The sequence below is a fragment of the Phytophthora ramorum genome (assembly GCF_020800215.1).
Source record: "Phytophthora ramorum isolate Pr-102 chromosome Unknown Phyram_PR-102_s0007, whole genome shotgun sequence".
NCBI classification, from domain to species: Eukaryota; Oomycota; class Peronosporomycetes; order Peronosporales; family Peronosporaceae; genus Phytophthora; species Phytophthora ramorum.
The window spans coordinates 1,772,904-1,799,035 of NW_027150653.1; the positions used below are offsets into that span (position 1 = coordinate 1,772,904).

General features: G+C 55.3%; 11 protein-coding genes across 11 annotated transcripts; 8 read left to right on the forward strand and 3 right to left on the reverse strand.

Annotated features, from left to right (window-relative positions):
* Positions 1–76: 76 nt before the first annotated feature.
* On the forward strand, positions 77–1,459 carry KRP23_8546 (uncharacterized protein; the record flags this gene model as incomplete). The annotated part of the gene is made up of 1 exon (XM_067893999.1): positions 77–1,459. The coding sequence occupies one exon, from the start codon at positions 77–79 to the stop codon at positions 1,457–1,459; it is 1,383 nt and encodes a 460-aa protein (XP_067743475.1).
* Positions 1,460–1,632: 173 nt separating this feature from the next.
* Positions 1,633–3,621, forward strand: KRP23_8547 (WD repeat-containing protein 43; the record flags this gene model as incomplete). The annotated part of the gene is made up of 1 exon (XM_067894000.1): positions 1,633–3,621. One exon carries the CDS (start codon positions 1,633–1,635, stop codon positions 3,619–3,621), a length of 1,989 nt encoding a protein of 662 aa, XP_067743476.1.
* A 1,847-nt stretch (positions 3,622–5,468) lies between these two features.
* On the reverse strand, positions 5,469–8,258 carry KRP23_8548 (Coiled-coil domain-containing protein 40; the record flags this gene model as incomplete). The annotated part of the gene is made up of 1 exon (XM_067894001.1): positions 5,469–8,258. The coding sequence occupies one exon, from the start codon at positions 8,256–8,258 to the stop codon at positions 5,469–5,471; it is 2,790 nt and encodes a 929-aa protein (XP_067743477.1).
* A 234-nt stretch (positions 8,259–8,492) lies between these two features.
* On the forward strand, positions 8,493–9,897 carry KRP23_8549 (Chaperone protein DnaJ 2; the record flags this gene model as incomplete). The annotated part of the gene is made up of 2 exons (XM_067894002.1): positions 8,493–9,640; positions 9,720–9,897. The coding sequence occupies 2 exons, from the start codon at positions 8,493–8,495 to the stop codon at positions 9,895–9,897; spliced, it is 1,326 nt and encodes a 441-aa protein (XP_067743478.1).
* Positions 9,898–10,157: 260 nt separating this feature from the next.
* Positions 10,158–10,542, reverse strand: KRP23_8550 (uncharacterized protein; the record flags this gene model as incomplete). The annotated part of the gene is made up of 2 exons (XM_067894003.1): positions 10,158–10,301; positions 10,366–10,542. The coding sequence occupies 2 exons, from the start codon at positions 10,540–10,542 to the stop codon at positions 10,158–10,160; spliced, it is 321 nt and encodes a 106-aa protein (XP_067743479.1).
* A 3,902-nt stretch (positions 10,543–14,444) lies between these two features.
* Positions 14,445–15,311, forward strand: KRP23_8551 (RING-H2 finger protein ATL70; the record flags this gene model as incomplete). The annotated part of the gene is made up of 1 exon (XM_067894004.1): positions 14,445–15,311. One exon carries the CDS (start codon positions 14,445–14,447, stop codon positions 15,309–15,311), a length of 867 nt encoding a protein of 288 aa, XP_067743480.1.
* A 319-nt stretch (positions 15,312–15,630) lies between these two features.
* Positions 15,631–18,822, forward strand: KRP23_8552 (uncharacterized protein; the record flags this gene model as incomplete). Its single annotated transcript, XM_067894006.1, has 4 exons — positions 15,631–15,645; positions 15,740–18,158; positions 18,248–18,352; positions 18,425–18,822. The coding sequence occupies 4 exons, from the start codon at positions 15,631–15,633 to the stop codon at positions 18,820–18,822; spliced, it is 2,937 nt and encodes a 978-aa protein (XP_067743481.1).
* Positions 18,823–19,013: 191 nt separating this feature from the next.
* Positions 19,014–19,313, reverse strand: KRP23_8553 (Protein preY, mitochondrial; the record flags this gene model as incomplete). Its single annotated transcript, XM_067894007.1, has 1 exon — positions 19,014–19,313. One exon carries the CDS (start codon positions 19,311–19,313, stop codon positions 19,014–19,016), a length of 300 nt encoding a protein of 99 aa, XP_067743482.1.
* Positions 19,314–19,408: 95 nt separating this feature from the next.
* Positions 19,409–21,734, forward strand: KRP23_8554 (Counting factor associated protein D; the record flags this gene model as incomplete). Its single annotated transcript, XM_067894008.1, has 7 exons — positions 19,409–19,484; positions 19,595–20,358; positions 20,426–20,584; positions 20,675–20,898; positions 20,972–21,055; positions 21,166–21,541; positions 21,621–21,734. 7 exons carry the CDS (start codon positions 19,409–19,411, stop codon positions 21,732–21,734), a joined length of 1,797 nt encoding a protein of 598 aa, XP_067743483.1.
* A 1,246-nt stretch (positions 21,735–22,980) lies between these two features.
* KRP23_8555 (Peroxiredoxin bcp1) lies at positions 22,981–24,160 on the forward strand (the record flags this gene model as incomplete). Its single annotated transcript, XM_067894009.1, has 2 exons — positions 22,981–23,269; positions 23,340–24,160. 2 exons carry the CDS (start codon positions 22,981–22,983, stop codon positions 24,158–24,160), a joined length of 1,110 nt encoding a protein of 369 aa, XP_067743484.1.
* A 314-nt stretch (positions 24,161–24,474) lies between these two features.
* KRP23_8556 (uncharacterized protein) lies at positions 24,475–26,058 on the forward strand (the record flags this gene model as incomplete). Its single annotated transcript, XM_067894010.1, has 3 exons — positions 24,475–25,383; positions 25,453–25,631; positions 25,686–26,058. The coding sequence occupies 3 exons, from the start codon at positions 24,475–24,477 to the stop codon at positions 26,056–26,058; spliced, it is 1,461 nt and encodes a 486-aa protein (XP_067743485.1).
* Positions 26,059–26,132: the final 74 nt, after the last annotated feature.

A 26,132-nucleotide genomic window follows, 5' to 3' on the forward strand; every position in this document is an offset into this window, starting at 1 on the left:
GCAAAAATACAGTCCGGTGCTTAGTGCACTGCATTTGGCTCGCAGCCCGCGGTGCATTCAATACGGCCAGCTTGTTATGGCTAATCAAGGCGGCGACGTACGCGCTGCAAGCCTCGTGGGGCCCCAAGTGTCGGCCACTGCCTCCGCATCAGGGTTGAAACTGCCGTTGCTGTTGACTGCACGGCCTGGAAATGTGGGCGTTCAGATCGATGCCCACCGCACGATGAACGTCTTTTCGCATCCGCGCAGCGTCAAGTTTACCACTCAGTTTCACGGCCTCATGTACGAGAACGGGTCACTAGAAAACTATTCGCGCGTGGTGGAACGCACTGCTCAACGAGCACGACTTGTGCAGGACAAGCTGGAGAAACTGCGAGCTAGAGAGCAGCATCTGCTCGAGGATGAGGAAAAGCGAAAGCAGAGACGCGTTCAACGTGAAGCGGCTCGCCAGCGTCGGATGTGGCAGATGCACCAGGCAGTGAAACGAGCAGATGATCGTGCCCGGGAGAATACCGCTGCCGTAACAATGCAAAAAGTGATTCGTGGCACTCTAGCTCGGCGGGTCACACGAATGTTGAGGCAGGCACGGGCAACACATGAAGCTGCGTCAATGTTACAGCGCATGATAAAGACGCATGTGTCTCGGCAGCAGTTAGCTCGAGAACGTGAGCGCCGGTCCAGAGAAGAAGAAGAGCGTCGCGAGTTCGAGATGCACTCGGCTGCCGAGGTGCTTCAGCGGCAGGCACGCAAACGGCTGAAAGTAGTTCAGACAGCTCGTCAGCAAGCTGCACTCGCTGTGTGTACTGAATATGAAGACGAGCATGAGGAAGACACCATATCGAAGCCATTCGAGCAAACATCGCTCGAGGGAGATCTTCTATCTGACGAAAAGATTATCGCCGACGCTCTGAGCCGAGGGATCAGCCTGGATCTGCTATTTTCCGACGAAGAAGACGTCGAAAGTGCGACCAATTCCACGTCCTCATCTAGTGTTGCATCTGTAGAGGATAAACCTCCAGTGGTCAGCGCTCTCCGGATACTCCCGCAGCCACCACCGTCCAATGCCACAGCAGTCCGCCGACCGCGCCGACCGATGTCCATCAAGCGCGTGGGCGGAGGCTACCGCACCAAACTCCTGCCTTACAACGCCATCGACTCGTGTCCGACGAAAGAATATCCGTCACCCGCAACAATCCGAACTTCTCATGGCAGAACGTGGCAGCAAGAACGTCGCGCTTCCTCCTCGGACATCAACGACGACTTCCTCTGTCATCCACGACGCCCGTCCACCATTCCGACAGCAGCTTCATCTCCGACACTGCTCGCATCAACTTCAAAGCACCCCACAACGCCCCAAAAGAGCGACAACGACGAGGTCCGCGCTGCATCCCCCATCAAAACTTCACCGCCCAAAGTCTCTCCCTACGCCATTCCGCTGTGCCTGCTTCCTTCGCGGTAACATCAACATCAACAATGTAGCCATCTCGTCACACGTCACACTTTGTTTCTAAAACTCGCGATAGAAACGTGGTGTGTTGTACACCGATGGCTCTGCTCCAGTAGATAGCAAGCACTTTGGACCGCCAGCCAGCCAATTGAGCTTTTGCGTCCTCCGAGCACTTGACCGTCGCCATGCAGCTCTTCGCCGACTCGCAGACGCACTTCGCGGCCGTGTCCGAGGATGGCCGCCTCAAGCTCTGGGACGTGGCCAGCGGCGCGCTGCAGCAGGAGCTCACGGAGCGCGACCACCTCAGCTACCGGTACACGAGTCTGGCCTGGACGCAGCCCCGCAAGAAAAGCAAGAAGCGCGGCGGCGCTAGCGACCTCGGACTGATCGCGCTGGGTGCCAGCAACGGCGCCATCGTGCTCTGGGACCTGGCCACGGGCGAGGTGCAGCACACGCTGCAGGCGGACGCTGCCAGCGGCGCCGTGCAAGCGCTGGCCTTCAACCCGCAAGGCAGCCTGCTCTACTCGAGCTCAAGCGACAAGCACGTTCTCGAGTGGAACGTCAGCAGCGGCCAAGTTGCGCGCAAATTCCGCGTGGGCTCCAACGGCGCCTCGGCACTCGCCGTGTCGGCGGACGGAGAGATTCTGGCGGCGGGAGGCGCGTCACTGCGCACGTTTGACCTGTCGTCCGGCAAGAAGAGCAGGAAGCTCGTCTCGGGCCTGTCGTCCGCCGTCACGCAGCTAAAGTTTGCGGACGCGAGCGAGGCCTCCAGGTTCCTGTTCGCTGCCACGGCCGGCGCGCGGTTCGTCAACATGTACGACCTGGAGCTCGCGGACCACGACGAGCCAGCTCTTACGTTCAGTCTGCCGAGCAGCGTCGACGCGCTGTTTGCGCGTGCTTCGGTAGGTGAAGTCGTCAAGGTGAAGAAGACCAAGAAGACCAAGAAGACCAAGAAGGACACCGCAGAGGACGCCAAACCTGTCGTGGACTTGCTGGTGGGCGCCACGGCGCCTGCTGGCGCCATGTTCTTGTGGTCGCATAAGTACCAGCAAGTTAACGACGCGTCCGAGTTGGCGCTGGCTTCGAAGCCGCTGCCACCGACGCTCTCGACGGCTGAAAGCGCTGGTATTCTGCTGGCGGAGCTGAGCACACAGGAGGACAAGGACCAGAAGGTGGAGGTGCTTGTGGCCCGCGGATCGCTGGTCAAGCCTGTCTTCGAGAAGGTGTCTCCCGTTGAGGAGGACGCTCCAAGCCAGTGGAAGAAGGAGCTGGAGTTTGGGAAGATCAGCGACGCTCTGCTGCTTACGGCGGAGCGTGCCGAGACAGACATCAAGAATGGTAACAAGCGTCAGAAGGTGGAGGCTACCCCTGAAGATGAGAAGACTCACGTGCCGACGCTGACCGAGCGTCGCGGTTTGGCTAACTCGATGGCCGTTGCTGATGAAACTACTAGCTTTGAGGATCTGAACGGTGTTGCAGATGAGGAGAATGAGCTGACTCTGGCTGAGCGAGTGGAGGCTCTGCGTGAGCGCGTGGAGGGCGACGTGACTGCTGCTCTCAGCCGTGCGGAGCGTGAGGTTGACCCTGAGGAAAAGACCCGTGGTAACAAGCCTGATGCGTCCTCGCTTGCTAGTGTGCTGGAGCAGTCGCTGCAAGCTCGTGACAACGCTCTGATGGAGTACTGCCTGCGCACACGCGACACTAAGGTTGTGGCGCGTACCGTGGCTCGCGTGTCGGCATCCCGTGTGCTGACGCTGCTGGAAGTGATTGTTCAGAAGATTGAGCGTTCTCCCAGCCGCTTTGCGCGCCTCTGCCCGTGGCTGCGTGCCATCCTGCTGCACCACACAGCGTACTTGGTGGGCCAGCCTGACCTTGTGTCAAATCTTTCAGCGCTCTACCAGCTTCTGGAGACAAGATTGCAGGTGCACACGCAGATGCAGAAGCTCGCCGGTCGTCTGACCCTTGTGCTGGGCCAGATCCACGTTAGCACCAACGCTAGCAATGAACCGGAGGATGATGAGCCTCGTGCTGCTGTCGTTTATCACGAGGGTGAAGAGGATAGCAAGGGTGACGAAAGTAGCAGCCACAACGAGGAGGAGGAAAGTGAAGATGAGGACGAAGATGAGGATGACGATGAAGACGAGGACGACGATGTGGAGACTGAGGACGAATGATCGGATCGGTGGATGTATTAATACTCTCAATAGACCAGAACAGCGAGCCTCGCGAGCCCCAGGCTTTGCTTGTCATTTGCTTTTCATATCGTGAGTACGTATCCCGTCAACTTGAAGTCGCGTTAGACTGTTACCATGGACTTGTCGCCAACATTGTGTCGGCCGAGACACCTGGATCCAGAGCGTCTGCGTGCTCGACTCGGTTCAGAGAAATTTGAAAAGCTACGCTACCATGAAGCTGCTGTCGTGAGCACAGCGCCGATGCGATTCCAATTGTTTGCTTTGAGCAGTGATACCTTGTTCATTTTCCCGCTCATGGGTCGAGGTGAAGCTGCTACTGACATGTGCTTACCACTGCGAACCATCTCCGCGCTGGATCGGGTAGTGCCTGCAAATAAAAAGCAGCGCGGCCTACTACTGCTTCCTACGAGCCAGCTCTTTCGATTGCAACTGCGGGACGTAAAATCTAAGAAGACGCCCAACGAGTTGTTCTTTGCCACATTCGAACCGCAGACTCAACTTTTCTTTCAGCTTTCACGGGCGCTGCACGTTGACTTTCAGGTTTGTTGAGTCTGTATTATGATGAGAAATCTCACCCCAGGTCTGACGAGCTGCCATTTGTGACCTCCTAGAAGCAGTTGATGCCACAGCTACATGTAGAATTTGCAGACAACCTACCAACACGGATAGAACAGCGCCTCGAATTGGCAGGGTTACTGGAAATGCTTGCATTGGATCTAGTGCGAGCACGTAATGACGTCGAGCGTACCCATTTACTCGATGAGCTTACTGCTGCTGCCTCCTCCGGCGAATTGAGGCAGCTTTTCTTTGAAGACCGCACACAAGTGCAAGGCTGCACCGGATTAGTGTCTTTCCTGGTCCGCCAGCTTTCTCGTCCCTTACGACAAGGTGATGGTGTTGAAACAAAAGTGGAGTTCGTGCTCAGCATTGTACGAGTGCTGGGGGTTATGTGCTTTGACATGCAGCTGCGAACGAGCTGCTTGGACATGTTGTCTTTGAGCGAGTTAGTTAGTAGCTTGTTTGCTCGTGGAGCAGAGAGCTATACTATTGGTGGTGAAGCCAAAGATGAGTCGATGAACATGTATACCTGCGTCTTACGGGAGGATCTTATGGATGCTGAAGCTGCATTATTGCTTGCACTTGACGCGATGCAGCAGTACGAAGACTTTCGTTCGCACCAACATCAACAGATGCGAGGACTGCTGATCGAGAGGTCCACGTCTGTCATGCAGCAAGCACTTCAAGCACCGGCACTGACTCAATGGCTTCCGAAATTCTTCAAAAGAGTTTGCATTGCGATATCACGAGCAGCAATTGCAATCGAACAGCTTCATGATGTAGAAGAGAGCGAGACAGAGGAAAATGAAGGTGAAGAGGATGAAGAGGGAGACACTGACGGAGAAGACGAGTCTGATTGCAGAGAGGCCATGGAACCGACCCAGATACTAGCCCTCTGGCGCAGTGTGACCGTTCTAGAGCTGCTAGTGAAGGCCGATGTTGCCATTGGAGATGATCTAGTGCTTGGGCTGCTTCTGAGGACTCGAAAAGATTACATTGAGTAAGTGCACACGTGCTCGTGATCTCTTCATAAATAATGTTGTGCTAACCGTGTTGCCTTTTTGCCACACCGAAACAGCATGTACCTGAGAACACCACGCTTTATGACGGCGTTGAGTACGAGCGGCATACTCCACCTTGAAGATGCCGCACTAAAGTTAAGCAGGTTCCTGGAATTACTTCGGGAACGAAGGCGAGGATGATGAAGGATAGACTGATGCACATATTTAACGAGACACACCCAAGCGTTCTGATTGGTATCTGGTATCCTACTTGTCCATCGGTGGCGGGTCTTCAGCAAGTAGCAGCACGCGAGGCAGGACTTCAGCCAGGTGTGGGTTGTGTTTCTGCAGCATGGCAACTATGGCTCGAACTTTTTCGACTCCCTCCGTCGCCTTCTGCAATGCTTCAGTCGCTTGTGTCTCGTTGGCTGGGCTATTGCCCACTCCGCGACACAACGAATCAAACCGTTTGGTCATGCGCAACTTGCGTGCTGCAGCGTCAATGTATCGCTGCTTGTCATAGAGAGCAGAATTAATCGCTCGTTGGAGAGACAACCCACGCTCTTCGTCCACTTTGAGCTCAGCCGAGGCCTTCTCGAGCTGGAAAGATACATCCTCGCCAGCTACAAGCTGTGTGCGAATACGCTTGTCAAGTCTTGCGGCATCGCGTTCACTTTTGCGCAGTTGGTTTTGCAGGGTGGACACCTTTGCTGTAAGAGCAGCAAAGGTGAGATCAGCTTCCTGCTCCTTTTTACTGCGCCCACGTAAAGCGATGAGGTCGCGTTTGTGCACAGCTTGCTCCATGTCTTGCAGCATCTGCTCTTGGCTGCGTTGCAAGGCCTCAAGCCTCAGACGCATACGATGAATTTCTTTCTCCATGCTGCGAGCCTCAGCCTGGCCAACTTCAGGGTCTAGTGCAGCTTGGGTCTCCTTCTCTAGCTGAATTTTCTTCTCCCAAAGCATGAGTTGTCGCTCAACCTCCACCACGCGGTTCAACAGCTCGTGCTTTTCCTGACGTAATGTAGCAGCGCGTGATTCCAAGGCAACGGACGCCGTCTCTAGCTCTCGCAGCTCGCTGGCAAACTCCAGTTCAAGGGAATGATTGCTATTAAGCAGTTCGTCATGCTTTGAACCTTGACGAGCAATAAGTTCATTTAGACGACCTGTGTCAGCATGTAGTGTAGCGATTCCGTTCGAGAGATCCCGGAGCTCGCGCTGCATTTCTTGAAGCTCGTGCTGTAGTCGCAACTGCTTCTGCTCTAGCACGCTGGTCTTGCTTTTTCGTTCTTGGTTGCGTTCACTCAGCTCTTGAGCTTCACTGGCAGCGTGCACAAGTGCAGTCTGAGTGCTGAGCCACTGCTTCTGTTTAACTGTGTTCTCTTCCCTGCCCAACTTGGTTTCACGCACCAAGTTCTTGATAGTCGCCTCTAGAGGGCCTGTATCCGCATCCTCCATTTTACTCACAAGCTGCTCGTACTTCTTGTTGAGTCGGTCCAGACGCAACATCTTCTTTTCAATCTCATCGTTGCGCTGGCGAATCTCCAGCTCTGCACGCTCCACACGCTGATCGTCGCGTTTGAGCTCTTCAACTAGAGCCCGTTGAGCTTCTACAAGTTGTGCTGTATGGTTTTGAACGTTGAGTGCGTCAACACCAACGCGAGCCATTTCGTTCTGCAGGTTTGCCAGCTCAACTTCTTTTTCGTGCACGCGCGTAACCAGTCGCTGGGTCTCCTTGGTGAGGTTGTGAGCCGCCTTGTGTACTGTAGTCTGGTCATTCTTTTCAGCTGCGATCTCATCTTCTAGTAAGTGCCGCTCACGCTGTGTTGTCTCTAGGTGCTGCGCCACCAGGGCTGCCTCGGACTCTAACTTCTTGCCTTCGGCAGCTGCAGAGGAAACCTGAGCCTCTGTCTGCTTTAGGGATTTGTCTAACAGTTCGTGGCGGGCAGCAAGGCGCTCATGCTCAGCTCGCAAGTTTTCAGTCTGTTCCTCCACAAAGCGCAACTCCGCGTTAAAGCGCTCAATGGTAGCGATAAGGGTCTCATGTGCCTGCTGGGCCTTCTCGATCGATATCCTGTAGCCGCGCAGCTCAGCGCTTAATGCGAGTTCGTCCTCACCCACTTTCGAGATAGCGGCTTGGGTGGCCTGCAGAGCCGTGTCACGCTGCTGCATGCCGATGAGCGCGCTCTTCCATTGCTGCAGTAGCTGCTTCTTCTCGAATGCAACAGCCTCCATCTGTGCCGATGCCTCACGCAGCGTCTCCTGTGCAGCTTGTGTCTCCAGTCGCTGCGTCTTCAGCTGGGCACCGTTGCCTGCGAGCTGATCTTGCAATGACTTTACCTGTTCATTCAATCGGTCGATGTACAGATCTTGCTTCACCTTATCCTTTTCAGCAACAGTCATCGACTCCTCCGCCTTCTCAGCAGCGCGTTGCGTACGAGCAATTTCGTGCTTCATCTCGTCATTGTATTTCTCCACCTGCCGCAGTGTCGAATTCAGCGAATCAAGCTCACCCTGTGTCTTGTGTAGGTGTGCACGACGCCGATCCACCGCCAGCTTCTTTTCCTCCGCACTAGCTTTCCATTCGTCAAGCTTGTCTTCACTCGAGAACCGTTCATCGTGCAATGTCGTGAGTCGACGGTGCGCGCCCTCCAGCGCCACTTGCAGCTGTGCGAGTTGTTGCTGTACTCCATACAGCGCAACACCCACGTCTTCACGCGCAGCCTTGGCGCGACGCAGCTCCTCCTCCTTCTCCCGCAGCTCGAGCGACACGCGCTCGTCGTTGCCCACGAGCTGCTCGTACAGGACCTTCTGTATGCGCTGCATGCGCTCATGGCGTCCCATGTCAACAATGGTCTGCGTCGGGTCCTCATCCTCGTCTTCATCTTCTTCGTAGTCGCTATCGTCCTCCTCTTCGCTGTCGTCTTCCTGGGGACTCAGTGCACCGACCTGATCGTCCTCTTCGTCCTGCCCAGCGTCCTCCATCGCAGGCTCATTGACGTCTTTCCCTCCCACCTCGAGTTCAGCTGCCGTCATTTCCTGGTGCTCTCCATCCGACATCTTCCTCCTATCTGGAATTGCCAACAGCGACTTCAAGTCTCCTCACTCCGCGTCGTTTCGTCCGGGTAACCGTTCTCACACGTCGCAGATTCAACATCTTTTTCATCCAATCACATCACTAAAAACCTACAATTGGTCAAAAATGAGCTTAGCTTCTAGAAGCAAAAGTAAAGCGGGCGTCCACACAATTTGGTGCGCATTCCCCATTCTGAGTCACTGTAGGAGGAGTTGACAATGGCCATGCGATCGGTGCTGCTGCGTTCGGCTGCGGCGCGCGCCATTGGAACACAGACGCGGCAGCCCGCGACACTCGCGTACGGCGCGTCGGCGCTGCTGCAGCACTGCGCGTCGTTCCACAGCACGCGTGCCACCATGGAGCCATCCAAGCGAGACTTTTACGACGTGCTGGGCATCTCGCGCGACGCCAGCAAGAACGACATCAAGAAGAAATATTACCAGCTGGCCAAGAAGTATCACCCGGACACGAACAAGGCGGACCCGAACGCGGCCAAGAAGTTCGCGGAGGCCACCGAGGCCTGGGAGATCCTGGGCGACGACGACAAGCGCCAGAAGTACGACGCGTACGGCCACGCCGGCGTGGACGAGCAAGCCGGCTATGGTGGCGCCGGAGGCTTCCAGGGTCAGGGATTCGAGGACATTTTTGGAGAGTTCTTCGGCGGCCAGGGCTTCGGAGGACGCTCGCGCCACAGCGCCAACCAACCGCAACGCGGCGGGGACATTCAGGTGGACATCACACTCAGCTTTATGGAGGCGGTGAAGGGCGCGACGCGGGATTTAAACATCACAGCCAATGTCGAATGTGACTCGTGCGACGGATCTGGCGCAAAGCCCGGAACCAAGAAGAAAACGTGCCCGACGTGCAATGGATCGGGCGTGCAAATCATGCAGCAGGGATTCTTTGCAGTGGAGACGCCGTGCCGTCGCTGCCATGGTGAAGGATCGATCATCGAGTCGCCGTGCGGAAAGTGTCGTGGGAAGGGAGCCGTGAAGAAGCCTCGTACGGTAGAGGTGAAGATCCCCGAGGGTGTGGATCAGGGCATGAATCTCCGTCTGGCGCACCAGGGCGAGCCTGGTCTGCGCGGCGGACCGTCTGGACACATGTATGTGGGTATCCATGTGCTGCCGGACCCGTTCTTCAAGCGTCGTGGTACGGATGTGCTGGTGGAAGTGCCGATTTCGGTTGCTCAGGCTGTATTGGGCGGCACGGTGGTGGTGCCTACTTTGACGGGCGAGGTGGAGATGAGGATCCCGCGCGGAACACAGCCGGACACGGTGCTGCAAATGCGTGGCAAGGGTATCAAAGAACTCAACTCGAACCGCCGCGGCTCGCAGATGGTGAACCTGCAGGTTTGCATTCCAAAGTACGTACTATCCTGACATCTCTACGTCTGAGATCGCAAGAACACGGTGTTAATGTGGTTTTTATTTTTTGCGTTACAGGAACTTGTCTGAGCGACAAGAGGAGCTCATGGAGGAGTTCATGAGGGAGGAGCAAGAGCGCGCCGAGAAAGGTGAAGATCCGGACAGCAAGCCGCACTCGTTCACCAAGTCGGTGCGGGAGACTGTGGATCGGATAAAGAGTTTTATTAAGGGCTGCAAGACCGAGAACTCGTCCTAAGCGGATGGACTCCTGTGACTTGAGTTGCCCAAGCGGACGAAGGGTGTACAGTGGCTTTAACCCTCCTACTGCAGTGCTTTCGTGAGCGTGCACTTTGGCCAAACAGCGAGCCTCTAGACGATACAAGGTGTGGCCGCTGGAAACAGGCAAGGAAGGAGAAGACCATGGAAGCAGTGAACAAAATGTGACACAAACCCGCAATGTTGACTACGATGAAATGCTCATCTGGTCATTTGTAGCCTTTTGTGAAATGCTCCTGCTCAGAGAAGGAAGACGTCGTCCTTGGGTTTTTTGAAGATGCGCATGTGCAGCCCCGGCACATCCAGCAGCTCGTTGATCTGTCGCGTGCACTCCTGGAACTCGTTGGTGGCCAGCCACGTGTCGAAGTCCTTCTTGGACTCCCACTGACAAAACAAGACACGAACATTAGCCTGGGGACTGCAACTTGAGTCTTGTCGGCCTGATTACCTCTGAGAAGACGACGTACTTGGTGTGGTCGTCCACCTGCGCGTAGGTTTCCACCGAGAGTAGTCCTGGCTGCGCGCGCACGGTGGACTTGACATTCTCCATGAGGCGCGCGACGCGTGGCTCGTAGCCGCGGCTCATGATGCGCTCACAGAGCACTCGGACGCGGCCTACACTCATGCTGCCGAGGGAGAACTTACCGGTATAGTAACGGTGGGGTGGGACACATACAAGACCAACCTTTCAGGTCTACCCAAAAGTGTTTGCTCGTAGCTCCGTTCCACTCAAGTTGGAAACCCCTTTTATGGAATATGCCTCTTGGGGAACTCGTCTTCCCTGAGCATTTCCCAGGGCGTAATGCGCGCTGCGTGCGATGTCATTCGCAATGCTGCCTCCTTCCCGACTCGCGCCCGATGCTCGCTTTGTTCGCATCGCCGAAAACGCGTTCAAAACGGTCAAATACGTCGGCATGTGGCGCTGGTAGAAGTTACGAGCAATCTGTTCAAGTCCTGCAAAGAGGCCTTCAGTAACCAGAAGGTTGTCGTAGACTAGGGCAGTACTGGCTCGGCGACAAGCGTGTAATCCGCATTTCCGACATCGATCTCAAGCGGATGGAGACGATCGAGACAGAGGACACCATTTACCAGAGCATCGACAAAAGCCCTCGTGTTGGAGCCACAGTCGACTTGGAATGGCTTGTTGCATTTGTGGCCGCACCGGGCAGTCGTCTCGCCGAGCTCAACGACAGGCGACGTCCCCGACGCGTGATCTTGCAACTCGCCGAGAAGCGGATCGTGGAAATGTTGGATACACCGTGTGATTTGGTTATCCTGGAACCCAAGGGCCCCAACGACAAAATCAACTACCGACCTCTCGATCACCCTACGACAGGCTCTCTCAAAAATGTCTGGGTCAGCGCAACTGAACAAGGGGTGTATATCGTCCTGGTGTCCGAAACCCGCTTCTTCCACGACGGAAAAGTGGATCGCTTCTGGGTAGCTGCTGTTACTGTGTCAACACGTCGCTTCGAAAGCAGGCGAACGAGGTATGCAGCGAGTATAAGTAACGAGATCGGGACTGCTTTTGCCTGAAGACAGTTCATCTGGCCGACGACAAGGCCCTGGAAGCGGGAACCGAATTACTACGGCGTATTGCAGTTCTTGGCCTTTGGATGCCCGCGTTCCGCGACAATGGCAAGGAGCTTACCGGGTTGGCTATAGTAAGCCCCGACAACTCTTGCTTATTCGAGAACACTACTGTGGATAGCAACCAAGCCTCAATACCAACGTGTGGCTAGCCAAGTTGATGTGTCGATGCAAGACGCTGTCGAATTTGTCGAGCTAAGTTCGACCGCAGACGTGGACGCTGGTTTCTCCTCCTATTGAAGGCGAAGACTCGGAGTGTTTGCGAAACGCGTGCTCTTCTTTAAACCTCGATATGCTAGAGGAGCCACGAAGCCTACCTTCCGTGCTGCATTCGGAGCGACTCAGCGAAACCAAGGTGTCAGCCCCGGGCGAAAGCAATGATAGCACTCTGGTCAAAACCAAGGTGGCTGTCACGAACGTCGTCCAACCCGGAGGGGTCTTTTCTTTCAACGAAGTGGATATTTCGCTCGTCGTAGAGATTCGTAGTCGATGGGAGTTTATCTCCACCTATGACTGCAAGGGTGATGCTGGTTTCAGGGCGGTTCTATCATCAGTGCGTTGCGAATTTTGTGCTCTTTCTGTGGCCTCAAGGTGCTGGAAGAGATACGAAATTTAACTATTGAACGACTGTTGGTAAAAATGTACGGGGCGAAACAGAGCGTGCAAAACCAATGTGCCAGTCCCGAATGAAAACAATTCGCTGCATGGTCATGTGTCCGAGATTAATTCAAACCAAGTGGATATGTCGCTGGCTGCAGAGAGTTTTAGTATATGCGACTTTATCGCCGTGCACGACTGGAACAAGGGCGATGCTGGATTTTGTGCGCGACTTGCCGCCTCGCGGAGGTCTTTGCGTATGGCGTGCTATGTGTGTCACCTTGAGTTGTTCAAGGAGTCATTGACCGTAACTATTAGACGATTGATGAGAAAATGTTCGAGACGGAAAGAACATGGCGCGATGGCCCCGCAGCCGGGTAAATGACAGAGGCCATCCGGCAATTCGCACGCAGCAACGGAGAGGGCCGTACGAGTTCTCGTCTTTTCGGCTTCGCTCTCGTGTGACTCGACTACAGACCCCACTGCTTATTCTACAATCCAAGGCACGCTCGAGCCCGTGCTGAAGGCAGGACTCTTGATGAATGGCTTGTTGAAGCTATCATGGCGCCCACCTCACCTCAACAGAATTACGTCGCGATTGCTGCCAGCAGCGTCTTCCAATACACGTTTGGATTCGCTTGCGCATAGTGCTAGAAGAGCTGTGAATGTGATGGCAAGCAGGAGCGAGGATGCTTGTCTGGTAAAAAGATCTTCCAACGTTAATACATGCAGAACAACTGCCAAAGAAGCCGTCGACGGACTATTGCTGCCTGAGGACCTCTCTGTGGTACACGCTACAAGTCTTCGTTCGCAGTCGCTGCCATGCTGGTCAGTTTGTTCTCTTGCAGCTCGAAAACTTGAGCCGTTGGCGCAGGGTTTATCAACTTCTTTGCCGCTTTGAAAATGGCAATGAGGCGGCGCTACTACATGTAGAACATAATAGAGATCAACGAGCTGGAAGTCAGTCGTCGTCGAAAGATGATCACCAGAGACCTGCTTTCTCAAGAACCGCACACATTACCTGCTCATCCTTCGCCTTGTTCGCTTACAGCTCGGCGTCTTTGGGTTTGGCCGTGAGATAGTGGAAGCCCACCACGGAGACCATGATCACCGCCCCCAGGCAGTTCACAAACACCATCAGTGCCGCGTCCATCTCGTCGCTGTAAAGCACCACACCACACCGCACATTCGTCAGTACCTTAGTACCGAGTAAATGCGCCACGCTGCTCCGGCGCGGTCACGGAGAGAGCGAGCTGCGCCGTCGGCGCGCCACGTACTTGTTCATGATGCCGCTGCTCTTGTTGTATCTGGCCGTCCTGTTGAGACGCGTAGCCAACACAAAGTTGCGTGAATGTGCATGGATGTGTGGTCCACATGTTGTACAACATACGTGTACTGTAGATCCAAGAGACGTGATGGGTGGACCATTGCAGCAACTCGCTGGCAGCGAGTTGCTGCCTGGTGGCGATGGCCACGAAAGCCCCAAGTCGGCGATGCTCGCGATAATACCCGCAAGGCAACGGCAATATCCACTGGGCTTGATGCCGGCTGCGCGCCTTGTTGAAGTGCTGCCTGCGGGTGTTTACGGCGTGCATCCTGAAGCATTGCAATGCTCGCTGGCCTTGTCCGACTTGCCTTGCCGGCAAAGAAGAAGCTGAAGCGATATACCGTTCTAGATCGCCGCTTCAGCCGTTTCGCTCGCGCTGCACTTGTTGCCGTTCATGTTGCCTTTTGGTCTCCGTGCACTTGGGAGAGACGAAAAAGAACCCAGACTCGGTTGTCCCTGGCGGTGATGGATTGAGCTGCGACGCCGAGCGGTGCCGAGCTGCGATACCCGATACACTGACAGCCTCTAGCACTTATGACCCAGATGCAGCGCGTTGCCGGAAGGCGGCGGCAAGCACCGCCGACAAGACACTCCCGAAAATACATGGATACATCTGGTTAGCGCTATTGATACTTCCGTGATCCTTCAAGTGATCCTCCCCTTGCTGCCCCTCATCAGTTCCGAAACACACTGCCGACAACAAGAAGCCTGCTCTCCCTCAGCCGCGCATCCAGGCCGAGCGATATATACTTTGCGACAGTCAGCGAGACGCCATTCAAAACTCGCCCGTCCTTCCTGCAGCGATTACGCACCCATCCGCCTCGCACATAGAGGCTGCCTCCAGTTCGCCGTCGCGGGTCGCAGCCAGCCACAAGCAAACCTTCCGTCACAGACAGCACATCGCTTCTCAGCTTCCAGCTTGCTCGACAGCGAGGCTCATTCGCCTATCTGCCTCGACGCGAACAAGTCCGCCGGTCTCCTCCTAGCAAATCCCGAGCAACTTCAACGCCGCCATGTCGAATCTCAGCATCCAGTCGCAGCGCCTGCAGCGCGTGTACGAGACCGCCAAGAACTCGCTCAACATCAGCACCCAAGTGGCTCTGGCCGGCGGCGTGGCCACACCCGCCACCATGTACCAGATGGACATCTCCTTCCGCAGCACGCGCAACAAGTGGAGCATCGCCAAGCGCTACTCGGAGTTCTACGCCGTGCGCCAACAGCTGCGCAAGTTCCTCAAGCAGTACAAGCAGCACCTCGGCGACACCGGCGTCACTCCCGTGCTGGCGCTTGAGAAGACGCTGGAGGCCGCCTTTCCTCGCCGCCACTTCCGCAGTGACAACAACATCATCATCGCTGAGCGCCGCGCCGCGCTCGAAACTTTCGTGCAGTCACTTGTCAAGCTCATTTCAAGCATCCCAATGGCGGCTGACATCTCCACCACTGCCAGCGATGCTGCGGCAACGGACGAGACCAAGCAGCTGCTGGCGCTCTACACGATCCTGCGCGACTTCCTTGAGTATCCGGACAAGCAGATCGAGAGCGAGACTAAGCTCAAGCTGGCCGTGCTGTCGCTCGAGGACGTGGTCGTGGACTCCCGCAGCAACCTGATCGAGATGGTCGAGGGAATGAGCAGCAGCGAGTGCTGCAGCATCTGCCTCGGCGACTGGGACGACGAGGAGTGCGTCGGCATGAACGTCGTTAAGCTGCCATGCCTGCACGCCTTCCACGAGGAGTGTCTGCTTGAGTGGCTGCACGGCAATACGCACTGCCCCATGTGTCGAGAAGAGCCCTGCGCAACACGCAGCAGCCTGGACGACGGTGCCACCCATCGTCACGTGCACGACATGAAGGCGACCACGGACAGGCACACGTTGAGCTGAGAGACGTCGCGTGCTCCGTTCCGTCCGTTCATTTATTACCATAGGAAAGTAATAGACTATTAGCTAAGCTTACCATTATTTATCGTACGCATCAACTTCGCATCGGCTTTGAGGTTGGCGTCCACAGCTGCCAAAGCGCGCATAACAGCCACTGCAACTTCCAACCGATACGTCCTACGGTAAATCATTCTCAAGAGCGGTATGCTACATATCAGGTTATACTCCTTAATCAGGCGTTTTGTATGTCAGACTTGGAATTTGTATGCTTTACCTCGCCGCGGGAGCCTCTTGGCGCACAAGCCGCGTTGGAGGGGAAAGAATGATGCTCCTGCCGGTGGGTCCGCTCGTCTGCGCCTCTGCGTGTCTGCGACCGCTCTCCACGGAATGTCTCCAGCTCTAACCCCTCTCTGTGTCTCTCGTGTGTGCAGGTGTTCGAGCGCTTCGCCGAGTTCGGCTGGCAACCGTTCGTGGAGCCCGCCGAGACGTTCGAGTTCTTCTCTGTGTCCGGCGTCTTCCGTCGCGCCAATGTGGACGCTTCGCTGCACGGAGGACAGCCGGGTGCGCAGCATCTCGTGCAGCGCAGCGCACTCTTCGACTTGTGTCTCAAGAGCGGCCTGGCGCACCTCGTGGTGGCCTATGTCCGCGTCGAGGAGACGCAGCCTGACGGCGCCTTTTCTGGCGTCAAGAATTACGTCCTGAAGGAGCCAATCGCAGTGCAGCAGTGGGCGCGTCGTCGCCTGGAAGCTGTCGAGCAGGATGTGAACGAGATGATCAGCGAGCAGCAGTACAGCGGCCGTGAGTCGCCCCAGTCGGCCAAGACGGAGGCCGTAGAGGAGGAGCTTCGACAGCTCAATGGACTGCGCATGATCTTAATTGCGCTCACGGAGAGATTGAAGGACGGATCTCGTCAGGCTGCGTACAGCTCCAGCGGCGTGGATGCAGAGGGAAATGTGCGGGGTGAGACGGAGCTCGCGCGACTGACGACTGCAGGCATTCAGAACTTGTTGCAACTGCTTGCACGGACCCAGAGTGTGGCGTGCGCTTGCAACTGCATGTTGTGGCTCGACGAGAACGGAGTGGCAGCGAACAGTGAGATGTACAACGCATTTTACAGCCAGGCAAGATCGCTGCGCGTCACTTATCGTGAGCAGTTTGAAGAGGTTTACGGCACCAACCTTTCTTCTGTGAGTGGACTGAAAGAGCCGATGCTGCTGATTGAACATGTGATGAAGAGCGCGAGTGTTTCGTTGGAGAATCTGGGAGGAAGCTGCCCACCGACGCAACTTGGACAATTACTTGAGCTCTTGCGAACACCGAGTATTCAGGAGGATGTGGTTCGGTTTTACGGAGACGAGGTTGATCGCGAGCCTATCGAGGGATACTTTCGCGTGCAGGTGGCTTTGCTGTTGTATTTCTGCTTGGACAGGGCCTACTTGAGTGTGTGGAAACAGCACACACAAAGCGGTGCACGGATTGCCAAGAAGATGCGATCGTTGGCGGACTCACTTGCGGCGCAGCTGAATGTCCGCGACGATATGAAGTTAACGCTGCTTGCTCTGTGGCTGGTGGAGAACGCCGTCGTGATTAAGACTTCTGGAGACGACCAAGTTGGTGCAATTTACGAGAGTGCTATTAATCTTCTGCAGCAGTCGAGCGCGATGCACCTCCACCAGAAGTACGATTTAGAGGCCGATCTGATTCTTCATTTGCTCGAGACACTGGTTCACCGAGGTGAAAGTCTCGTTGCGTGGAAAGTATGGAACACATTCGGAGTGGAGCTGGAGCAGTCTGCACCAGCAGCGACAGAGCTGGTCGTTGTAATTTCTCTCGAGTTAGACTTGTGGGAGCGTGCACTGTCTCTGATTCGCAGTCACAAGCGCTCGGATTTGCTTGGTTTGCTGTTTAACTGGTTGATGAAGAGTCATCGCCTAAAGGAACTGGTTCAAGGTGTGACGCTTCTGCCTACGGAGGAAAAACTATTCCACACTTACAGGATGGAGAGCAACGTTATTGAGGACGAAGACGTTCTTCGGGATGAAAACATCAAGCGCGTAGACTTCCTTGTGATGTATTATATCCTCCGAAATAAGTATGAGCAGGCCTGGGACGTTCACCACGAGCACCTGGCGATGATTCGAGAAATGTCCCGGGGTGACACTGAAATTGCAATGGCAGCGTTAAACCAACCGAGTTTGCGCATCAGAGCATCATTGCTCTCAAACATGTGCGTTGAGCCTCCTGCAAAGTCGTTCCCGCACAGAAGTAGGAATTCGAATGTACGGGGAGGACAGCGCCATCAACCCTCGAAACCGGCGCTGTTGGAGAACGAGGAAATGGAAGATGTCTCGGATGTTGAAACGTCCGCGCCGACGGCATCCGCAGTAGCGGTGCCAAGGCCCTCAGAGATCCACACGAAGAAAAAGGATTTCACTTCAATCGGGAGCTCTTTCGTCTCTGCACAGACAGAACACTCGACACATTTCCAAGAAATGGGAGGAGCAGGGGAGTTTGACTACTCTCCAGGCATCTTTTCGTCTCGACAAGGATCCAGTGTTACGACGCGGTCTATTGAGGCGTCTTCTCCTCTCGTGGCTGGCACAAAGACGCCGACGCCTACGAAGGGGAAAGGAAAGGGAAAAACTAGCGGCGCTGACATCTCAATTGGGTCCATCGACTCTAGCCCTGATTTTGCTTTGCACGCGCTCACCCGACCGAACCCCATCGTCACCACCACCTCATCGGTGTCCCGTGGCATTGCCCGCCAAACTCTAAATTTTGGATCGCCACCCGTGAAGTCGTCCAGTGTGCCCTCTACTCCGCTGCAGACTCTCGTCTCTCCGCTGGGTGGTAAGAAAGACTAATTCATTGATTTGAGCTCGTTTGACGCTTGCACGCGCCATTCATACTAACGATAGCACCTCGATTCGTACCTGTAGATCGTCGTCCCCTTGGGACGCCGCCAGTTCGCTCCAAGATCAACCCTATTTTCGCTTCCACATCCGTGGCATCACCCGCTCCTAAAGCCTCAGGCTCCACGGATGGTGAGTTGCTTGTTGACTGTCCTTTGTTTACAGCATCCCGTACTAATCCTCTCTATCTTCATTATGTTTTAGATTTATCACTGAAGCCACGCAACTCTGATAGCATGACCGACGGAAGTTTCCCTGCTGTTTCGCAGGAGACGGAAGCAGCGACTGCAGATATTCCTGAGAACCAAGTCGTGCAGCAGCCCACGACACCACCCTCTGATTCCGATACCCCCGACGTCATGCTGACTCCGAAACGGTATCAATTCGTGCGAGAGCCGTCCACGGACTCGCGGCTTGAGGTTGCACATTACCATTCAGATCATCCGATGTCGCCGGCGTCGGAGGAGCTGGAGGGCATGGAGCTGGAACGCATTGACGAAGAGTTTAGCACGCCGATCTCACGTTCAAAGGGGCGGAGGAAGGAACCTGCGAGCGTCCCCGTGCGCCGCAACCCTCGACGATCGGCTCGTCACAAGTACTAAATCTGATGCGAACAAATCCGTAGGCGCAGCATGTCCGGCGTACGCAGTGCCTCGAAAGTCAATAGACAACCCCAGTAGATATATCAACATTCCCAGCCAGCAACCTCGTCTAGTACAAACAGACGCGAACTCTTGGTAATATTCTGGTTGCAGTAACGTCCCATGAAGTATCTCGCTTGGACTCTTAAGCTTTACTCGTGGTCGCTTGAGCTAATGATACGGCCTTCCGAAGGCACCAGCAGCGGAACCCCCTGCCAGATTGGGTACTCCACGCTGATCTCGTCGCACACAAGGCTGCCGCGTTCGGCGTCGTAGCGCAGTGGGGACTTGGAGATGGGGCACACCAGGTGCTCCAGGACGCTCTCATCCGCCAGCGTTGCCGTCCTGTCGAAGCGCGAAGACGTCGAGCTCATCCCTCGCGTCATCGGGGCAGCAGACGCGCGCTGGAACGCTCGGGCTGCAGGACGCCACACACTTCGCAGCGAACTCATATTTGGTGGTCAAAATGGCGGCTCTGTGATTGGCTAAAAAATATAATATTGAAGCCAGCGATCTTCACATCGAAACGAAAAAGAGCAAAGCTAACATGGGCAAGAAGAAGACAAAGGCGACGCTACCCACGGAGGACTTGGAGGCCAGCGCGTCGGAGAGCCTACTCCCGGGTAATGCATCTCTCCCCTCTCTATCGATTGATATGCTTCACGCTCGCAATCTCCCCATGCTACCGTTCCTCCTATTGACTTGAAGTTGCGTCTCTTTTTCTTCCTATCAGAATCGAGCTCCGAGTATCATCGCCTGGAGCAACAAGAAAACGCCATTCTCCGTCGCCAACGCAGCAAGTCGCGCAAGATCTGGTGCGCCATCATCGCACTAACCACAGGCATCCTCGGGTTCATCGCGGTGCTCGCCATTCTACGCGCTGTGGAGGACGCCAACCATCTCGCGCCCACCAAGCGCCCAGTGTTCCCGACGCAATATGAAGCCAGCGTCACCTTTAACATGCCATACATGGACATGGTGGAGCCTCTGTACGTTCATGTGGACGAGAAGAAGGGCCTGCAGAAGCTCAGCTACTATGGAGGCACCGACGTGTACATCTACAACACCAGTGGAACCAGCTACCAGATCATCCCAGTCATTCGCGAGCGCAAGTGCTTCAAGTCTGGCTCCGAGTCACTGCAGCGTATCTTCCCTAATATGACCCTCTTTGAGCCGCAGCACGGCGTGTTCCTTGTTGAAGGACGTCCGTGCTTCAGCTGGAAGTTCGTGACGAAGCTTCACGAGCCAACAGAGGATGGTCTCCTTGGAGAGTACACGCTCTATGTGGACCAAAAGACGGAACGTCCAGTGCGATTCCACTACGTTGGACGCAATGGCATGCTGGGTGGCAGCCACATTGATGAATACCACCTGGACTACATCTACGTACGCGAAGGGCCTGTGGACGAGAATGTGTTCTTGTCGCTACCGGCTTCAATGAACTGCACTGAGATGCCAGGTGACGATAGCGGTCCGTCGCGCAACCCAAAGGAAGACGTAAGGTATTGCTTGTGGCGGTGTTGCAATTGCCCCTGGTCTAATTTGCTGTTTATATCTTGAATAGATTCATCTTCTTATGCCAGAAGGCACGACGAGGAAGAAAGAGATCTTCGACGAGTTTTCGACGTCGCACAGCAAGGTGTACGACGACGAAGCCGAAGCCGTTCAGCGTATGGCGACATTCCATCACAACCGCCGCTTCATTAACGCGGAGAATCGCAAGGTACGGCGAAATATCGATGATGTTGTGATTTGAGATTGCTTGGCAAGAACTGATAATGACCAACTGTCGCATGGTGAATTTATTGTTCAGGGATTGTCCTATCATCTTGAGCTAAACCAGTTCGCAGACCTTAATCATGAAGAAAGACTGACACTGCATCGCTCATCGCGAGTAAAGCGTGCCAAGGATAATGGAGCTATGGCCGTGCATGAGTTATCGAGCTTTGAGGACCCCGGAGACATGGACTGGCGAACGAAGGGAGCTGTCACACCTGTGAAGGACCAAGGTGCTTGCGGGTCTTGCTGGACGTTTGGGTAACAGTTTGATGCGATATGTGCTGTGGTGGTTCCTTCTGCGCACTTACACATATCTTGTGATTTTTTCCAGCACGACTGGAACCCTGGAAGGTGCGTTATTTGCTCAACAAAAGAAGCTCTTCAATATGTCCCAGCAAAATCTCCTCGACTGCTCGTAAGTCTGCGATCTACCTCTTCATTTGAGACTCAGATCACCTGGGTCAGGTATCCAAAATGTGCTTCTAATTTCTGTTATGGACCATAACTTATGGTTGACGTCTGCAGTTGGGACTATGGTAACAACGCATGCGACGGAGGCTTGGACTACCAGGCATACGAGTGGATCATGGCCAACGGCGGACTCGAGACCACAGCGACGTACGGGTCGTACCGCAACGCACCTGACTACTGCCACTTCAATGTGGACAATGCGATCGGACGCATGACAGGTTTCGTGAATGTCACGAGTGTGGTAGCTCTTAACGACGCGCTAGCTACGATCGGCCCGCTGTCGGTGTCGATAGACGCGACGCTTCCGTCTTTCTACTTCTATGGCGGCGGGTACTACGACGACGTCGAATGCAAGAGCGACGTTGACAGCCTCGACCACTCGGTGCTCGCGGTGGGCGTGACGACCCACAATGGTCAGAAGTACACGCTGGTAAGGAAGACCTCGATGTGCTTGCTGTGTGGATACACTCTCCTTAAATTAAACCAAACGATTTGCGCTCTGCCTGCAGGTGAAGAACTCGTGGAGCACGCACTGGGGCGAGGACGGCTACGTCAAGATCTCCCAGAAGGACAACCTGTGTGGTGTGGCCACGGCTGCGACCTACCCCGTGCTCGCCGACTGAGTGAGAGCCTTGTTGAAGTTGCATTTTTCGTGGCTTACAAGTCCGATGCCGTAGCGTTCATCCATGCTGTCGGACGAATATGATGCCTATTCAAAAGTAAACAACCCCGTCGATGCAAAGGCCAATAATGCAACTAGCAAACATGAATTCAATACAAATAGCAATATCATTTCGATTTAGATAAAACCCAAGTAAGTAAGTAAATGCCTGCGGCGCGTTGCTGGCCCATGATGAAGATCCAGCGCCACATCACACTTGTCTTGTCACACTTGTCTTGGTGAAGCTTTGGCGTGTTTGACGTCTGTCGCTAGTCATCGCCGACTGTTGGAAGCGTCAACGATCGTCTACCTGCACGAGGCAGTCACGGGCAGCTGCGGAACCGTAGCCCAGTACGCACCCTCGTTCTGCTTGGCGTGCACTCGGGCGCGCGCCTTCTTGGAGGAAACGCTCAGGTCCACGGGAACGCGCGCGTTGCGGCCGTCCACCTGCGGGGCGTTCATGAAGGCTGAGATAATGGACTCGAGGAGCTGCGACGCCTGCATGGTGCTCGATCACTTCTGCGCTTGACTGCTAATCGGAGAATGGACAAGTCGCTTGAGGCTCAGCAGCGCCACGTCGCGGAGGAAGCCTACCACTCTGCCGCGCTTGACGCCGTTTTCTCTGGCACATCCTGCAACCTTGCGGAGCGTATCAAAACGGCGCAATGTTGGACGTGGACGAATCCCGGGACGTCTCGCCTGTGACGTTGTTGATCACTTTAAATGGTGTGCGCCACACATCAGTTCCATTGTCGCAGTACCTACAGTATTCGGTAAACGCCTATTGACGTTAGCTACATTGTAGTTATTATCCAGCAGTACCAAGGAAGCAGGACGTACAACGGTTATTAGCAGCATATCCAGCATCACCAACAAACATATCCAGCATCACAAACAATTTTGCTTTCAACGACGCTAGATTCGATGTTACGGCGGTAACCATGACATCCCCCCTCGTCAAGATGTTTTTTTTAGGTGTCACACAACGCGTGCCATCCGTCCTCATGATGGAGTATCATCTCGCATCATCTTCGTCAATAATGCCGTTTCGGAGGCTCTATTCGCTCCGACAGTCTCGGTGTGCACCACACAGTGGGACAAATGGTTGAAGCTCCGGCTCCCGCTTGTCACCTTCCTGCAACCTCATGGAACCGCGAGGATCATTGTGACGAGCATTTCCGAAGAGCTTCGTCCAAGTCCCAAGACCCATGGTGTCCACACGCAGCCGCACGACCAAGGAGGGCGTCTCCCCCACCGCCGAGCTGCCGCAGAAGCGCGCGGCCGCCAGCGACGCGTCCAAGCGTCCGGCTAAGAAGACCACGACGCCCAAGGCCGCAGCCAGCGACTTGGCCGTGGGCAAGAACGTGACGCTGGACGTGACGCTGCTGAACCAAGAGGAGAAGGACGTGGCGCTGACCGACACGTTCCGCGACCAGGGCGTCGTCTTCTTCATGTATCCGAAGGCCAACACGCCCGGCTGCACCAAGCAAGCCTGCGGTTCGTGAAAAGATACCGGTTTTGTTAAACCAGATCGAATGGCTCACTCTTGATGTGTAACTTATGGCAGGTTTCCGGGACAACATGCAGGCCATCAAGGACGCGGGCTTCACGGTCTACGGCCTAAGCGGCGACTCGTCCAAGGCGCTGTCCAACTGGAAGGCCAAGCAGAGCCTTCCCTTCGACCTGCTGAGCGACCCCGAGCACAAGCTCATTTCGTACTTTGGCAGCTCACTGCCGGGCAACAAGGTGCAGCGCTCGCACGTCGTCATCCTCAAGGGAGGCGTCGTGGGTGAGATCTCCGGCAAAGTCTCCCCTGCTGACAGTGTGAGCCGCGCCGTCAAGTTCGTCAAGGAGCAGGGCGGCGAGCCGACCAATGAGGACGAACCCAGCAAGGAGCAGGAGCCTGCGGGCTCGGAGTTTGCTGAGGGCAGCACCATCACGTTCGGCGTGGAGCTGCAGACCGATGCCTCCGCCTCGGTCAAGGTCCAGGAGCTGTTCAAGACGCGCGGCGCCATCTTCTTCATGTACCCGAAGGCCGACACGCCCGGCTGCACCACGCAGGCGTGCGGCTTCAACGACAACCTCGAGGAGATCAACGCTGCCGGCTTCGACGTGTACGGACTGGGCGCGGACACGCCCGCCGAGCTCCTGACGTGGAAGGAGTCGCAGAAGTACAAGTACACGTTCCTGTCGGACCCCAAGCACCAGCTCATCAGCTACTTCGGCAGCTCTATCAACGACGGCACGCGCGTCGAGCGCTCGCACGTGATCGTGTTGCCGGGCGGTAAGGTGGGCCAGATCGAGCACAACGTGACCCCGCAGGATAGCGTGAGCAAGGGCCTCGAGTTCGCCAAGAGCCACGCCATCGACGCCACCAGCAAGCTGTAAATCTGCAGGAAGTGTACGAAATGTTGCGCAGACGCTGTTGCGTGCGCCTTGTTCATGAAGCACAAATACCACACTACCTTTTGCCATCTTGCCATCTTGATCTTGACCTTGACCTTGCTTGTGACGAAAGCCCCGTCAGGCAGGTGACGCTGTAGTCGTCGCGGGATCAGCATTGCATTCATCTCCTTGATAGGAAGACCTTCGTGATTACGAAGCGCTAGCTTGAAGTGGTGCACCACCGCAATATCTGCCGTTGCAACCTTTCACGCGCATTATGTTGGGCACTTGTGAATTCTCCTCGGTGAAGCTTCGAAATGCTGCGTAAGTGCTCGGCGGACGTGGTGGTGGTGGGCGCCGGGGTGGCAGGCTGCTCTGCCTTCTATCACCTGGCGCGTCTGAATGCTCGCAACCCAAGCTTCAAGCCGCTGCTGGTGGATGCGTTGCCTCCATTGTCCCTCACCAGTGCGAACGGCTCTTTCAGCTACCGCAATTGGTTCCCGAGCGACGCCGAGACGCCCATGCGAGAGCTCGTGGTGCACTCTATCGATGAGATGGACGCCATCTGCAAAGAGACCAGCAACGCACTGGGCCTTAACCGCAACGGATACCTGTTCGTGACTCGGGACGTTCACAAGGTGGAGGAATTCAAGCACTTAGCCAAGAATCTGGAGCGACATGGTGGCGGACAACTACGAGTGCACGAACAGAACGACAAGCTCAGTGGCTACCGCTTCTCGACGGAGGAGATGCAGTACGACCTGGACGGGAGCGACCTGCTGGTGGGCATTGACAACGTTGCGGCTGCGTTCCCCAACCTGAAAGACTCGAATGCGCTCGCTGCACTTCATGTGCGTCGGTGTGGTTCACTGAACCCAGTTAAGGTGGCCGACTACGAGCTCACTAAGGCAGCAGAGTACTGCCCCAAGGCGAACGTGCTGCAGGGCAAAGTTACCGATTTCTTTGCTACTGGAGGCAATGTGAGTGGCGTGAAGGTGGCAATGCACAACGGCGAAACGCTGGAGGTGGCGACACCCAACGTGGTTTTTGCTACGGGTCCGCTATTTGAGAGAACCATGGATATTCTCAAACAGCGCGATATGTCGAGCTTCGATGTGCCAATTATTAACGAGCTGCACTGCCGCGCTATTGTCGACGATGTCGACCATGTGTTGCCTCCTACGATGCCGTTGACGTTCGATTCGGACCCAATGGGCAAACTTGAGGTGTGAAGGGTTTCAAGATGGCTCTGAATGAGGAGTTTATTCATCGTTGTGCTGTTTGTTTTGCTGCAGATTTCAGACGCTGATCGCAAGGAGCTTATGACTGATCCTGTAGCAGCTCGCATGCTGGAAGAGTACCCGGGCGGAGTTCATGTGCGGCCGTACAATGGGGATAAAATGATGGCAGTCTGGACGTACGATATCGAGCCTGTACCAGCGCACTATCCCGTTGAAGACGTATTGGATCGGAGGTGAGTTGTTGCCCGGACGCATGTTTATTGATACTGACTGTCATTTCGCTTTAGATTCCCAGAGGTCTGTGTCCGCGGACTTACCAAGATGTTCCCGCAGGTGAAGTCTTATCTTACGCGACCGGAAGTGCGCGATTCATTCTACGTGAGTGGCGGGTACTATTGCAAAACACTGGACAACCTCCCTCTCATCGGGCCGGCGCCGAGTACTATTGGAGGCATCTTTCTGCAGTCTGCTATGACTGGTGTTGGCCTCATGTCCAGTGGTGCGTCAGGCCACTTGCTGGCGACGCAGGTCATGGGCGAGAAACTCGAGGGCTGTGGGCTTGCTGACCACGTGGACGCATTCCTACCGAGTCGATTTGAAGACCAAGCGTATGTTGATTTTCTCAGTGACGGTGGTGGCGCTGCGTGTGGTCAAGTGTAGGCAGACCGACGGCTGCAGCGAGTAAAGCAAGTCGGAGTGATAACAAGTAACGTGCGGTGGATTCGCGGCTTTTG